General features: G+C 44.8%; 1 protein-coding gene across 1 annotated transcript in view; it reads left to right on the top strand.

Annotated features, from left to right (window-relative positions):
• Positions 1–16,521, top strand: part of LOC311247581 (protocadherin Fat 3-like) — a gene marked incomplete at both ends in the record, with an annotated part of 404,408 nt that overhangs the window by 231,387 nt on the left and 156,500 nt on the right. Inside the window, 4 exon segments of the mRNA XM_084338612.1 lie at positions 782–1,146; positions 3,325–3,478; positions 8,113–8,220; positions 9,596–9,779. Of these exon segments, the coding sequence (XP_084194738.1) occupies positions 782–1,146; positions 3,325–3,478; positions 8,113–8,220; positions 9,596–9,779 (811 nt within the window).

Here is a 16,521-nt window from a genome sequence, read left to right as displayed (position 1 = left end):
GTGGGGCCACATCCCCGGAGACCAATCCAAGTGCTGCTGTCCATCTTCGTCAGCGTCAGCAATCTGTTCTGCATGTTTATCCATTGGGTTTATCTTTTTCAGGAGGGGAAACCCTTGCGAGCACAGAGGGGGAGAGAACATGCAAACTCCACACAGAAAGGCCCGGGAGATACCCCACATGGGTATCTGGTAGGGCTGTCCCCGACTAAGGATTTGGATGGTCGACTATGATTGGCCAAAATGTGCCGTTAGTCGACTATTGGTCGACTAAAAAAAAACAAATAAATAAAAAGTATAATATTTTTGTAATTTTTCTTTTGTAATTTTTTTATTCTTTTTTTGTATCATTCCATTTGGGCTGTGGGGGGTGCTTACTGTCTGAAGGAGTCGACTGAAGGCTTCTTGTCCTCTGCAAAAGCATGCAATTGGTCCACTGATGGATACATCTTGATATTTGTCTAGTCTAGTGTGTTCATTAGATGGTGAAATCCTCTTTCAGTGCCTCTGTGCCTGTTTTCGTAGGCAGTTAGCCTCTGGTATGCGCGCCATTAGCGTTAGCCACGCCTCTAGGCCTCTTTTCGTTTTTGAAAGAATGATACAAAAAAATAATAATAATAATATATATATATATATTTTTGTATTCGACTAAGAGGTTGGCTAGTCGACTACGGCTCCTTTCGATAATAGGGGTCAGCCCTAGCATCTGGCAGCCCGGCAACCCGGTCCCCCCCCAGGGAGGTCAACAAACAAACGTCTGTTTCTCACGTGACTCTCCCCGCAGGTGTTCGCCGAGGACCAGGACTCGGAGCAGAACGCGGCAGTGACCTACCAGATCCTCTCCGACGTCTACAACAGCACCGACTACTTCCACGTGGACCGCGGCAGCGGCCTGGTGCTGGCGGCGCGCGTCCTCGACTACGAGCTGGTCCAGCGCTACGACTTCATCGTCAGGGCGACCGACGGCGGCGAGCCCGCCCTCAGCAGCGACGTCAGCGTCACGGTGACGGTCACCGACGCCAACGACAACCCGCCCAGCTTCAGCCGGGCGCTGTACGAGGCCCACGTGGCCGAGCTGGCGCCCAGGGGGCACTTTGTGACCTGCGTCCAGGCGTCGGACGCCGACCTCTGTGACGCTGACCGGCTGAGGTGAGATAGTAGTAGTGGTTGTTTATTTTTTCAGTCATCATCTCACACAGTACAATATACACCATCATTTATCAATATTTTTTACAGTGACAGAAAAGGTACAGACTGAAGCATAGTGCTTATATGTGCCTGTCCTATATTCTTACCAAAAAAATACAAAAATGTTGACTCCGAAACAGTATTCTAAAGAAGAAAAAAAGCAAGCAAAACAGTGTTATTCACCCTTGTAGTTTTAAAAATTAGCTTTACAAAAAAATACAAAAATGTAGATTCCAAAACAGTATCCCCTAAAAGAAAAAAACAAAACAAAACAGTGTTAGGGTGTGTTCACATCTGAAAGTCCAAGGATAGTCCGGACTTTCTAATTTGTTTACAAATTAGATCCGCACCAAATGTGAAAATGATACATTGTTTAATTTTGGTCTGCGTTCACACTACCCTGTTTGGTGCGGATCTAATTTGTAAACAAAGGACATGCTGTCGCATCTATTGGACTAGTCTATAGCACTCACAAACGTAATCAGTTGCCGGCAGCGTAATGAGAGAGATACTATTATGAGCATGGGCCGGCGCTAGTCGACTAGAGAGGAGAGGAGAGGAGAGGAGAGGAGGGGAGGGGAGGGGAGGGGAGGGGAGGGGGGGGGGAGGGGAGGGGAGAGGAGAGAGAGAGAGAGAGAGAGAGAGAGAGAGAGAGAGAGAGAGAGACTGCGTCTAGAGAGGAGAGAGAGAGAGGGAGGAAGAGAGAGACTGTCCGCGTGCGGCGCCAGTCTAGAGAGGAGTAGGCTACTGTACTTCCTGGATTAGGTACTATAGTTCGATTGAAACGAACCGAGTCCCAACTTTTCAAGAGGACCATGGTTCGGTTGTTTGGTCCTCATTATAGTTCGGTTTGCGTTCATACCTGTACAAACCAAACGGACTATCGATCTAAAGGGACCATGGTCCACTTAAAGGGACCATGGTCCACTTAAAGTGGACCAAACAGGGTAGGTGTGAACGCGCCCTTATTCACCCTTGTAGTTTTAAAAAATAGCTTTACAAACCTTTTTCTTAAAAACCAAAATAGAATGACTCATTCTTCATCAGCATTGTTCCACAAGTTAACCCCAATAATAGAAATACACCTCCTTTTAATCCTTTCTTAGCTTTTTGAACAGTACATTTACAAATATCTCTCAAATCATATTTTCTTTCATGAAAATCCGGCTGAAAGACAAGGACGTTGCCTGGAGGAAGTGCGAGACGTTTACATTTTTATTTCATTTGACCTTCATCTCAATTCTTATTTATAACGACGGCCTGGCGAGAGGACAACACAGGCCCCTCGAAGGGTAACGGGTAGAAGGGACAAAAAAAAGATTATAAAATAGAAAAGAGACAGATCATACATACATTACAGAGGTAAGGGGAATTATTAAAACACACAGCAAACAAAACAACCAAATCAAATGACAAGGTGTGTAGTAAGACATGAGGCAGAACAGACACATGACAGTTAAATGTCAGTTAAAAGGCTGGGTGACAGTTGCGGGCGTGTGTGTGAACAACTCGAGCGATAGAGTCCTTAGTGAGTAGTAGGGCTGTCCCCGACTAAGGATTTGGATGGTCGACTATGATTGGCCAAAATTTGCCGTTAGTTGACTATTGGTAAAAAATATATATATATATAATATTTTTAAATTTATTTATTTTTTTACATTTTTTAGCATTCCATTTGGGCTGTGGGGGGTGAAGCTTAATGTCTGAAGGAGTCGACTGAAGGCTTCTTGTTCTCTGCAAAAGCATGCAATTGGTCCACTGATGGATACATCTTGATATTTGTCTAGTCTAGTGTGTTCATTAGATGGTGAAATCCTCTTTCAGTGCCTCTGTGCCTGTTTTCGTAGGCAGTTAGCCTCTGGTATGCGTGCCATTAGCGTTAGCTTTTCTTTTGGAAAGAATGATACAAAAGAATTATAATAATAATAATTATAAATATCTTTTAAAAATTTTACTTTTTATATTCGACTAAGAGGTTGGCCAGTCGACTACGGCTCCTTTCGACCGATTAGTCGACTAATAGGGGTCAGCCCTAGTAGTGAGGGGGATCAAACATTTGGAACATGTACAGTACTGTAGCAAACAAACACTTACATTTTTCATAAATGTATTTTTTATATATTTTGTATGCCTTTTTAGGTACAGCATTATGTCTGGGAACGAGCGGATGACATTTGTGATGGATGAGGATACCGGGGTGCTCTCGCTCTCCAACAAGAGGAGGCAGGCGACGAAGCTCATCTACCACCTCAACGTGTCTGTGTCCGACGGCGTCTTCACCAACGCTGCCCAGGTCTGTGAACGTCACATCTGTCTGGACGTGTGTCATACTGCGATAATAATAATAATACACTTTATTTGTATAGTACCTTTCATACAGAAACTGCAGCTCAAAGTGCTTCACAACAGAAAAAAAGACATAAAATGAGCACATAAAGTGCAGACGTATAAAATCACAGTTTTTCACATTAGGATCTAACATCCCAACAGGCCACCTTGTTTATGGTTTGATTCAGTTTTAAATATACAATAATAAAAAAGAGTAAGATCAAATAGACAGAGTAAAATAGTGCAATAGTGCAGTTCAATAAAATAGTAGAATAGATAAAAAGATTATAATATAAAAATGTAATAAATTTTTTTACAGTGCAATAAAATAGTTCTGGATTACTGTTCAACAGTTCAAAGTCATCTTTACCTTCTCTGTTTGGTATCCACAGTTTAGAACTTGACAGTCTTCCCTCCTGTTTTATACCCACTTTGACCCTTCGAACCTCCCACTCAGGGCAAACCTCCCTCTCAGGGTGCAGTTCTAGGCCTGACAGTCTCTTGTTGGTTATGGCGATGGTTATTGCTCAGGCTTTACAGTGGCTTCTCAGGCCTGTGAATATACAGTATAGGGGCATCCCTGTTAGACCGCCAGGGTGCTTTTTATTAAACGTGGCTGATGGAATACATTAATCACAATATCAAAATATGTAATAACCAGGAAGCCTCGACTGTAGTTCAACACAGATTCATTAGGTTTATTAGTAGTTAGGCGTGCTACTATTAGGACATGATACAATAAAGGGTAGAAGAGAGTAAGAGAAGAGAAGAGTAAAGGGTAGAAGAGAGTAAGAGAAGAGAGGAGAAGAGAGAAGATAAGAGAAGAGAAGAGAAGAGAAGAGAAGAGAAGAGAAGAGAAGAGAAGAGAAGAGAAGAGAAGAGAAGAGAAGAGAAGAGAAGAGAAGAGAAGAGAAGAAGAGAGAAGCGAAGAGGAGAGCAGAGGGAAGAGAAGTGAGCAGAAGAGAAGAGAGAAAATAATAGAGGAGATAGAAAATAATAGAGGAGAAGAAAGAGAGAAAATAAGTGATACAAGAGAAGAGAGAAGAGAGGAGAGAAGAGAAGAGAAGAGAAGAGAAGAGAAGAGAAGAGAGGAGAGGAGAGGAGAGGAGAGGAGAGGAGAGGAGAGGAGAGGAGAGGAGAGGAGAGAAGAAGAAGAGAAGAAGAGAAGAGAAGAAGAAGAGAAGAAGAGAAGAGAAGAGAAGATAAGAGAAGAGAAGAGAAGAGGAGAGGAGAGGAGAGGAGAGGAGAGGAGAGGAGAGGAGAGGAGAGGAGAGGAGAGGAGAGGAGAGGAGAGGAGAGGAGAGGAGAGGAGAGGAGAATACTCCTCTCCAAGAGTATTTCGTGTGCTGATTTACACAAGCTACAACCTACAAGCTACAACTAGAATGGGTGCTTGTTGGAGCACATACTGTGGCATGCTATAGATGGTAATAAATAATATGTCCCCCCAATGAATGAAGGAGGTATGGGATGTACAGATATGTTTTATGTCGTCTCTCGTGGCCTTTTCAGGATGTGTGTGAGTCACAAGTGCTTATTTGCAGTTTGTGGTTTTAATTGAGATCGATGTGCCTTCAGCATACACAAGTTGTTTCCAATAGAATTTGCGTTAGGTAGTCCACAATTCGAAACCGAAAATCTGACTGCCCGACCAGAGGTCTGCAAATCATGTTATGATGATTTCTCAAAACACAAACTGAGTAACACTAGTTGGTTACTGAAAACGTGAGGCACACTGGTGGGTGAGGCTCAGCCAAGAGGGTGGCCTATGGCCTATATCACAAAATGAACTCTCCGCTGCCAGAATGTCTCATTTATATTGTACTTTTCAAAATGATAATCATTGCCCCAAGCTGTTGCCAAGTAAAACAATTGGGCTGTTGATGAGAACACAATTGGGTGAGGCTCGGCCATTGCACTTTTGGTTGTGCTGACCCCTGTTAATGCTGAGCAAAAGCCGTTGTTGTCGCCCTCTGGTGGTAAAACCATATACCACAAACTCTCCACAGAAGGACTGGAGAATGCTGGAAATGAATTCCTCAAAAATACTTCCCTTTGCCAGATGTGAAACGTATTCCCACACACTCATCCCTGTGCCTCTGTAACCTTATGCACCAAAGCACAGGCTGATTAGCCCTATAGTTTGCGAGATATTACGCAGATTCACACACGCACGCACGCACGCACGCACGCACGCACGCACGCACGCACGCACGCACGCACGCACGCACGCACGCACGCACGCACACACACACACACACACACACACACACACACACACACACACACACACACACACACACACACACACACACACACACACACACACACACACACACACACACACACACACACACACACACACACACACAAATGGATAATATGATAGGCTCTGCCTAACGTGGACATAATAACTAACCTCTGTAGTCTAACATTAATAACATTAACAGTGACAGGACGAGATGGAGGTGGACTGGAGACAGATGATTTACTCAGTTACATTGAAGCTGTTTTTTGATGACCAATAGTCATAGGATTTTCTTGACACTGAATAAACAATTATTGACTGACATCATATTATAAACAATTCTATGTGTGACATCCACAGCCTTGGTTGACGCGCGCATGCGCTTTTCCGTAAGAAAAGAGCGGAGATGAATTTGTTTGGTTTATAGAAAGGGGTATTTATTGTCATTTACTTGAAGCTTTGTTTAGCGTGGATGGGTTCTTACCAGACCACGTGGAGGTGTGCTGGCTTAAACCGCCAGGGCTGCGTGCCTTGCATTCCAGTGTGGTGTTTTTTACTAGTGCACCCGTTCCATTGAAGTGAGTTCACACGCTCGGGTGCTGTAATCACCGGTTCAAAATGGGCCGGACCAGACACGCCTCCACGTTGTCGAAGCAACACGCATCCAAATCCTAACAGATAAAAGTTGTTATCAATCAAGTAAATTTCCAATCGTTTTCCAAACAATATTGCTTCATATATTTAACTAAATAAATATATAAATAATAAGGACCGAATCTGGCTCCAACATTCCAACTTTAGCAAATAGAAGAATCTGTCAAATAAAAGATTGAACATTTACTTTTGCATATAATGTCAAACATCACTACATATTGTTGAATACTGTAATAACTATTTTCTGACAGTATTTTTCACATTTCACACCTTCGGAAGTTCTCGTGGAGTCGTCGTGTGGTATACTCGGTCAACCCTGCGCCCCCAGGCTGTTTTCTTGTTGACAAGCTCTCCCTAGAGTGGCTTAATGACATCAGTATTGTGCTGTCAGAACAGTATTTACTTACCCTGTGCTGCAACGTCCCTCATATGGGAAGTTTTTCGGACTTTTTGCAACCGGCACTTTGGCGACCCCTAGTGGCTCGTGTGCATATGTTGTAATACAATATATATATCGAATTGAAGGCTTATTTGTTGCCTGTCGACAGTGACAAAATCCGACAAAATCCGTTCAGCGGTTCTCGAGTTACATGTCAGTATTTGAGTTTTGTGCAAAGTACACGGTATTGCGCAAAATACCACTCCCGACTCAGGCTGCAGTAGTTCCATCAATCTAGATCCGATCTCGAAAATGATTGTGGATCGTTGTAACCAATGAGTGTGGCTTTCCAATGATACCCCACATGGGGATCTATATAAAATAAAATAAAAACACGAAGAAACACAAAAACAGGAAGAGCAAAACTGAATTGAAGTCTATGCAAAAACTGAGTTTTTCTTTGTACACAGTTTACCAAAATCACTCCCAATCACTAATTTCTGAATGGATCTTTATGAAATTTGGATATGTACTACATAAGGCTTCAGGCTGGATTTGTAAGCCATACCACCTTCTGGGGAAATACTACCTCTGGACTACTAACTACTACAGAAAAACTTGAGTAACAAGTTTTTTTACAACTCAAGTTCAGACCTATGTAACTCTATTACTTTAGCACTAAAAGTGAATTTTCTTTCTGGTATCAGAAACCTCAGAATGTCATCTTTCAAAAGAGACCAGGCTCATGCATGTGCTATAAGTATAAAGTATGTTGTTTTGGTTTGCAAAAAAAGTATGCAGTCCTCAAGTTCAAGTTAAAAAATGTCCACTTTCTGCCCGCTCAACCAGGAAATGCCAGAGAAAAAGGTTGTATTTATTGTAGTTGAAATCTAGCAATTCATGCACGAAAACCAAGCGAATCTCTTAGTTACGAGATTGTGTATTTAACGTTATCGCATTGGCGAAACAAGACAATGCATTCGTTTTGGGAGAAATTAATTAAGTGTTTGTTTAGCGTGTCTCCATGCTGCCCTCTAGCTGCCACTTAAAAAAAACACACTAAAAACACATGAAAAACATAGACCAATTAACCAATTGGTTCCCTAAGAACAACTATGATCATGTTGAATAAATTAACTGTTGATGACATACTATAAATGACAATGCTGTTGAAGGTGATGATGATGATGATGATGATGATGATGATGATGATGATGATGATGATGATGATGATGATGATGATGATGATGATGATGATGATGATGATGATGATGATGATGATGATGATGATGATGATGATGGTGATGATGATCTCCAGGTGATCGTGCGTGTTCTGGGAGCTAACCTGTACAGCCCAGTGTTCAGTCAGAGGTTCTACCTGGCTGAGGTCAGAGAAAACGCCCCCGCAGGGTCAAAGGTCCTTCAGGTGAGGTCACTTTCACAGGTGTCACATTCTGGTGTCACTTCCATCACCATTTCATGGTGATTGATTTATTTCTTAAATTTCTTTCCACTTTTTCTCCTCTTTTTCTATTTTTCTCCCATCCCAATTTTGCTGTGCCAATTCTCCCCTCCCCTGTCTTGAACGTTGCTCGCATATGCCCCCCACTGGCCGGTTGTAGGGAGGATAGAAGCCTTGCATCACATGTCCCCTCCGATACACAAGGAGGCAGCCTGTCACATCTTTTCACCTGCCAGCGCGGACTTTCATTGGCGAGGTGTAACGTGTGGGAGGCTCACACTACCCCCGCCATTTCCTGTCTCTGCTGTGCAGGCGTCCCCCAACCGACCTGTAGGAGTCGCTGTGTCCACAACGTCCAGATTACCACCCATCGACTTCCCACCTGCTAATTCTGCCAATTGAGTTAGTATGACGGCCGGCCCAAGCCGGAGGCAACGCCGGATTCGAACCCGGTGTCTCTTGCGTTGGTGACGAGCGCAATGTCCGCTGCGCCACCCAGCCGCCTGTGATTGATTTATTTCTATAACACATATAACACCCACTGCCAGAGATCTTATTATAATCCATGCATTGTAGCTACACACCATTTATACACAACGTATCTTCACAGAAGCCTGGTGAACCACAGACACATCGTGATGATCAACGATCACACCTGGGAGCAACGTGCCAGCCTGGAGAAGCAGATGCCAAATACGTTTGCCCCATAGTCTTACTTAAAAGGCGCTGTAGATAACATTCAGCCACTAGATGTCGCACTAGAGCACCAGCATGTCATTTATCCAATCGGGTGCATTCCACGTGGGGGGGATGAGAGGTAGGGAGGGGATATATGATGCACGCAACATGTAAACAACAACATTCACTTTGGACCCGCCATCATGTTTTTTTTTATTTATCAATTCATGAATCAATTATTTATTTTGGGCGGCTCTGTGGATGAATTATTTAGGAGAAGGAAAAAAAAGATTAATGTATAACACCTTTAACTATAATACAAATAGTTTCTGAATACCTTCCTTTGTGTGTGTTTCAAGTTTCTTTAATAGTTGTCATACAGAAGTACAGAATACTTTCATACAAAATGCTTCTTACTGTTACGCTCCAGAGACTGTGCTAGACAAGATAGTATCAAATAACATAGTATAGCATGTAATTTAGAAGAAGAAAATGAGGTCACAGTGTTCGGTATAGACATATGTACAATGTGTGTGTCTCTCTGTCTGTGTGTGTGTGTGTGTGTGTGTGTGTGTATGTGTATCTGTGTATCTGTGTGTATGTGTGTGTGTGTGTGTATGTGTGTGTGTGTGTGTGTGTGTGTGTGTGTGTGTCTCTCCAGGTGCGCGCGACAGATGACGACTCGGGGCTGTTTGGCAAGATCACCTACTCCTTCATCAACGACCAGGCGAAGAGCCAGTTCACCGTCGACGCGGACGGAGTCGTCTCCACCGCCCGCTCGCTGGACAGAGAGGACCCCGGCAACAAGGACATGGTGCTGACCATCATGGCCCTGGACGGTGGAGGTACCGTACCACTTTCAAAACCATTATTTAACACTTTTATTGAAAATGCCTCGGGGTCATGTGACCCCTTGTCGGCTGTGCTAGTGTTAAACTCGCAAGGCAACACGTCGACTGTACATAGGCCTACAGAGTTAAGCAGAAAAAAAGGCATATACATTAAAATCACACAGCATATAAAATCATAACAATAAGTCAAGTCATGTCAAGAGTTTTATTTGTCACGGCATACGGATATACAATGAAATGCGGGTGGTCTTGCCCGCAACAATGTGCAATTGGTACAACATATAACATATAATAGAATCCAATACAAAAAAAATTGTGCAATAAAATTGTGCAATAACAGGTAGCAGGTAACAATAAATTTGTGCAATGACGGGTAACAGTTGACAGTTAACAGTAGTAGTAATAGTAGTGCAATACACTGTTACTGTTGCTAATACTAATTTAAAGTGGCCTTTCCTTTTGGCAATAAGTGAGGGTGCGTGCGGCCTGAGTGTGTGCCCGCTCATGCTAAAGTGTTACAGTGGTACTCAATGTTCATTGTTCAGGACTCTGATGGCCTGGGGGAAGAAGCTGAGCCTAAGCCGCTCTGTCCTAGTAGCTGGGGTTCTCAGGCGTCTGCCTGACCTCAGCAGCTGGAACAGGCTGTTATTGGGGTGGTGAGGGTCTTTCATTATCCTGCAGGCTCTGGATTTGCACCTGTTGTTGTATAGAACCTGCAGGGGAGGTAGTGCAATACCCGTGGTACGCTCGGCTGAGCGCACCACTCTCTGTAGGGCCTTCTTGTCTTGTGCCGTGCTGTTTCCTTACCAGGCAGTGATGTTTCCGGTCAAGATGCTCTCTACAGCTCCTGAGTAGAAGGACTGGAGTATCTTCCCCGATACTCTGAACTTCCTTAACTGTCTCAGGTGGTAGAGGCGCTGTTTCGCCTTCTTTACTACTGTGTCTATGTGTGTTGACCATGTCAGATCCTCTGAGATGTGGACCCCCAGGTACTTAAAGCTGCTCACCCTGTCCACGGTAGCCCCGTTAATCGTCAGTGGTGTGTGTGTCTCCTGCTGTCCTCTCCTATAATCCACGATCAGCTCCTTGGTTTTACCAATGTTCAGGAGCAGGCTGTTGTCCTGGCACCAGCGTTCCAGTACCTCAACCTCCTCCCGGTAGGCCTTCTCGTCGTTGTCCGAGATCAGCCCCACCACCACCGTGTCGTCTGCGAACTTCACTATGGAGTTGGAGCTGAACTTGGCCACACAGTCGTGTGTGTAGAGTGAGTACAGCAGGGGGCTTAGAACACAGCCCTGGGGGGACCCGATGCTCAGGGTGATGGTGTTGGAGGTCTGACCCCCCACCCTGACCGCCTGGGGTCTTTCACTCAGAAAGTCCAGTACCCAGGCGCTCAGGGCGGAGCTCAGACCCAGCTCGATCAGCTTGTCCACCAGTCTGGTGGGGACTATGGTGTTGAACGCTGAGCTGTAGTCAATGAACAACAGTCTCACATAGCCCCCCTTCTGACGGTCAAGGTGGGAGAGGGTGCTGTGCAGTACCTGGGAGACCGCGTCGTCAGTGGACCTGTTTGTCCTGTATGCAAATTGCATAGGGTCCATATCACTGGGGAGGGAGGCACAAATGTGGTCCTTGACCAGCCTCTCAAAACATTTCATGACCACAGAGGTGAGTGCCACCGGTCTGTAGTCATTTGGACATGTTGGGGAGGGTTTCTTCGGTACAGGGATGATGGTAGACATCTTGAAGCAGGCAGGGACCACCGACTCCGCCAGGGATTGATTAAATATGGCGGTGAACACAGGGGCTAGCTGGTTGGCACAGGACTTAAGTATTAAATAAGACAACAAGGCGAGGCTAAAGGTAAGGATAACAATAAATTAAAACAATGTTCAACTTGATTAACAAAGGTTGGAGATCAAGGTTTTGAACTCTGCAACAGAGGGGAGAATCTCAAGCTTTAAGGACGGTTGGAGTTCATTCCATGATCATAGCAAAATGCCGATTTACCCTGTTCAAAGCAAGCTCAGTGACCTTAAGGACCAGCTAGTCACTAGACGGGTTCCATATTATTAGGTACCACAATTCCATTCCAATAATGATGTAGTATAAGGAGGTAGCTTACCGATAAGGGCCTTAAAAATGAACAAATACCAGTGTGTGTTGCACCTCTCCATCAGCGAGTGTAACGCCGGTACTGCGTGTCTAACCACAGTCACGATGGATGGATGGATAGTGAGGTGGCTGTGGACGTTAAGCGGTACTGCAAGTAAACTCACTCCCCAGAGTAGGGATGTCCGATATTATTAAATGTGATATCGGAAAATATCGGTATCGGTTTTCAAAACAAAAACAAAAAAATAAATATTATTTAATTTTTTTTACATTTCTATAACCTTTATTTACCCAGGCAAGCAAGTAAGAACAAATTCAGATTTTATTTATTGTCAAAAGTATGCATAATGTTGTGTTAATTCCACAACAAGAGATATGTAATGTTAATTACCTGAAATTATTCCATTTTTTGGCGGGGGAAACCCTGCATATATCGGTATCGGTTGATATCGGTTGATATCGGTATCGGAAATTAAGAGTTGGACAATATCGGTATATCGGTATCGGTAAAAAAGCCAATATCGAGCATCCCTACCCCAGAGGCATCCAGACCCATTACTTAGAAGTGAGTTCATCTCTCTTGGTCTAGTGGTCTGTGATGTCGCCCGCGGCGCGGGAGACCGGGGGTTCAACTCCCACTCAGGGCAATCCCTTAATAACAGGGGTTGAATCGAAACACAATGCAGAGCGAGATCACACGGGTTACACGAGGACCAACCAACCTTCCAAAGGACACAGTGATTGATGCGTGTCGTATCTATCAGACCAGAAGCAGGAGAAGATATCGGCACTCTCAGGTAATATCCTTCAGCTCCGGCAGCAGGCAAACCTTATTGGGTCCGTTAGTACTGTAGCCGAGCAGATTTGAACCTGGGACCATAGGATCCACAGGCGGCCGCACTAACCAGCCGAGCTACAGGGTGCAGCGACCCATTAGCTGGTGCTGGTCGACTGCGACCGACTCCTCCGTAGTTGACAGTATTAAGTCTGTCTTAAAGACACTGTGAAGGATGTTATCTGAGAGAGTACTGATGCAATGATGAATATTATATTTGATATACCCAATTTATTAATTGGGTCTTAAAAGATTTATATTTGGGCAGCCGGGGTAGCGCAGCGGACTAAGCGCCTGCCTACCACCGCAGAGACACTGGTATCGAATCCGGCTGTCAGCGGTAGCTCCGGCTTGGTCAGTCGGTCGTCATACTGACACAACTGGCAGTGTCAGCGGGTGGGAAGCCGGTGGGTTGTATCCTGGTCGTTGTAAACAGCGACTCCTACAGGTCGGTCAGGGCGCCTGCACAGCGAGGGAGGGAACTGGGGAAGGTAGTGTGAGCCTCCCACGCGTTACACCTCACCAATGAGAGTCTTCGCTGTCAGGTGAAAAGAAGCTGCTGGCTGTCTCCACATGTATTGGAGGATGCATGTGATAGACTTCAGGGCTCCCTGGACCGGCAATTGGGGGGCAAATGCGTGCAACGACCAGGAAGGGGAGGGGGGAATTGGCATAACGACTAAATTGGGATGGGAGGAAAATACAGAAAAAAGGAGGAGAAAAAGTGGATACAAAAATATATAAAGATTTATATTTAATTGCTGATCAAAGTATAATGATCAAGAGACGATTTCTAAAGTTCAATAAGATAGTTTATTACAAAATTACAAAAGCAATAGTAAAACAATTAGTTAGTTCTATATAGATTAGGCCTAGAATAGTTTAAAGGGAGAAAGAGCGAGAGATGTGGAAGAGAGCAGTTAGTGGAGAAATGAAGACACAAGGCCAGAGTGACATCATTTAGCCTCTCCTTACACAAAGAAAAGAGCGGGAAACACAGTCATTACATTTAGGGACGCATAGGTCACAAGATAGCAGGGTGACCGATGGTTCCCAAGATAGCAATTGTTGGTTGCGACAAACTAAGTTGACCATTTACGGCCTCCATCCTCTCTCAAACCAAGGCCATTACCTTAAAAGGGACTAACAGACCGTTAACCTTTGTGAGAGAAGCCTGTTGAACGAGTTAATGATAATTGCATCTCTACAGCACTTTTCGAGACACTCAAAGCTCTTTTACAATGTCGGGTGGTGTTATGTACTAGAGGCCTGGTCACTCCTGTGTCACCAGGGCAGGCAGGTGAGGGCTGCCAATTAGCCAATTAGTGCTGATTGGTTACCTGCTGGGGAGCTTCAAAGGCAGACCCAGAAACACACATGCACGGTCTGTGCCTAGTGAAAGAGTCAGGTTCTTACAGTCCTTGTCCGTTGGGTTACCAGTACATTAGCTTATAGTTATATTAGTAGTTCCTTGGTTTAGTAGCATTTTTGAGTTAGAGCACAGGGTTTTGGTGTTGATTACACATAGGTTGCGTACCCATGAGCCAGGGTCGTAACAATTGGGCGCTCGTCCGGGATCTTTTACCCCTAGCACTTTGTTTGGTGATTTTTTTTTTGTGTTGCACGGGGTGTCATCATATTATGGTTTGGGTGGTGTTCGTTACACATGGTGTAACGTGGGGGCTGAGCCATTTTCATCAAACAGGTGAGTATGCCGTATTTGTTTGTAATTTGATGTGACTACTTATGCTGTTAAAATATATAGTTTAGTAGGCACCACATGTAGATAGGGATATTATTTTCTGGTTGTTGGTTAGCGTCCGGTGCACCGCGTACTCCTGGGGCGGTCAATGAAATGATTGTATATGATCTTTGACTGGTAGCAGGTGTGGTTGAAGAAAGTTAGGTCTACAGGGCATTAGTTTAAGGGTAGGTAGGTTAGGGCGGCCAGGAAACACAGGTAGTGTGGTAGGGCTTGATTTAGTGTTTCTTAGGGTAGACATGTGGTAGGCCGGGGTTTTCTGCAGTTTAGACGTAGAAGCATATGTGGTCACATCAGGTTAGAAGGCGCACCTGTTTGGAATATTTTGTTGGATTTATTTTGTTTGTTTAAGTGTTTGGTGAGCATACCTGGTAGCACCTAACACCCTGCGTGTATGACACGTCTATTTAGGGTGGGTGTGTTTTTTTATTTTTTTTTGTTTGTTTGTGCAACCTGGAAAGGTGCGCTCCGTAGAGCTCACATTTCCACCGCGTCCCTTTATGGTTGTTATTATTGGCATTAGCATTCTTCATGGTTCTTCAGTGGTTCTTCGTGGTTCTTCAGTGGTTCTTTAGTGGTTTTTCAGTGGTTCTTTGGTGGTTCTTCGTGGTTTGTTAGTGGTTCTTAGTGACTGTAGGGTAAAGTGAGTAGCTTGTGGTGACTGGTACAGTAACGATGGCTACCATTAAGGATTTTGTTGAGAACCCCTCTGACGAGATGTTGGGAAGGTTTTCCAAAGAGCAGCTTCTGAAGCTTGCTGTGCACTACAATGTGGAGCTTACTGCCAGTGAGAAGCGGTTAAAAACGACTGCCTTGGGGACTTTGAGGGCTATACTCATTGAGGAGCAGGTGATTGTGGCAACGGTGGATGAGCTTCTTTTGTCTGAGGTGTCTCCACAACTCTCTGGCGTGGGGGAAGGTGTTGCCATCGATTGGGGGCCTAGGGAGTTGGCATTTAGGGAAAAGCAGCTACAACAAGAGCGTGAGTTTAAGGAAAAACAGCTACAACAAGAGGAGAGGAGAGATGAGAGAGAGCGGGAGCTTAAGGAAAAACAGCTACAACAAGAGGAGAGGAGAGAGGAGAGAGAGCACGATCGTGCAATGAAGGAGCTTGCATTTAAGCATGCTGCCTTGCAGGCGGGTTCTCTGCATCCAGAGTCACGTTCCGGGTTTGATGTAGGCAGGAATATTAGGATGGTGCCACCATTCTTTGAGAAAGACGTGGAAAGATATTTTCCCCTTTTTGAACGGGTGGCAACCACATTGAAGTGGCCTGATACCGCCTGGACACTGCTGCTGCAATGTGTTTTGGTTGGTAGGGCACAAGAAGCCTACACTGCTCTGTCCCTTGAACAAAGCGCTGATTATGAGCTGGTTAAAGCTTCCATATTGAGGGCTTATGAGTTGGTCCCCGAGGCCTATCGTCAGCGTTTTAGAGGTTATCGTAGGCAGGAGGGGCAGTCTTATGTTGAATTTGGAAAAGAGAAGGAGAACCTGTTTGACCGGTGGTGCACCTCGCAAAAAGCAGAGTCAAGGGAGCAGCTCAGACAGTTGGTTCTCCTAGAGGAATTTAAGAGGTGTGTTCCTGATAACGTTTCCACACATCTAAATGAGCATAAGATATCGAAGATAGCCGACGCTGCTGTCTTGGCTGATGAGTTTGTGTTAACACACAAATCTGTCTTTGTAGAGGAGGGCCGTGTGGAGTCCAGGGGTAGTAGGCGTCCTTCTCAGGGGAGCCGGTTCCCGGCACCCGTGTCTGCTGGTCGGTTTACTTCGACTCCTAGGCAAGGTGGCTCTGCTAGTGCATTCCCAGAGGGGGTTATCTGTTTTTAGTGTAAGGAGCCTGGTCATATCGTTGCTGGATGCCCTGTGCTTAAGCAGAAAAATGTAAAAACGGGGGCTCTGGTAGACATCATAGACAGGACACCTATGCCGACATCAGAGGGTGGGGTGCGAAGTATCAAAGGTGCAGACAGGGAGCTAGAGGGCTCCTCAACATTTAGGATGGATGGATTTGTTTC

Source organism: Notolepis coatsorum, assembly GCF_963971535.1.
Source record: "Notolepis coatsorum genome assembly, contig: SCAFFOLD_101, whole genome shotgun sequence".
NCBI classification, from domain to species: Eukaryota; Metazoa; Chordata; class Actinopteri; order Aulopiformes; family Paralepididae; genus Notolepis; species Notolepis coatsorum.
Note: the sequence above shows the minus strand (reverse complement) of the source record. Positions and strands in the feature narration are given on the sequence as shown.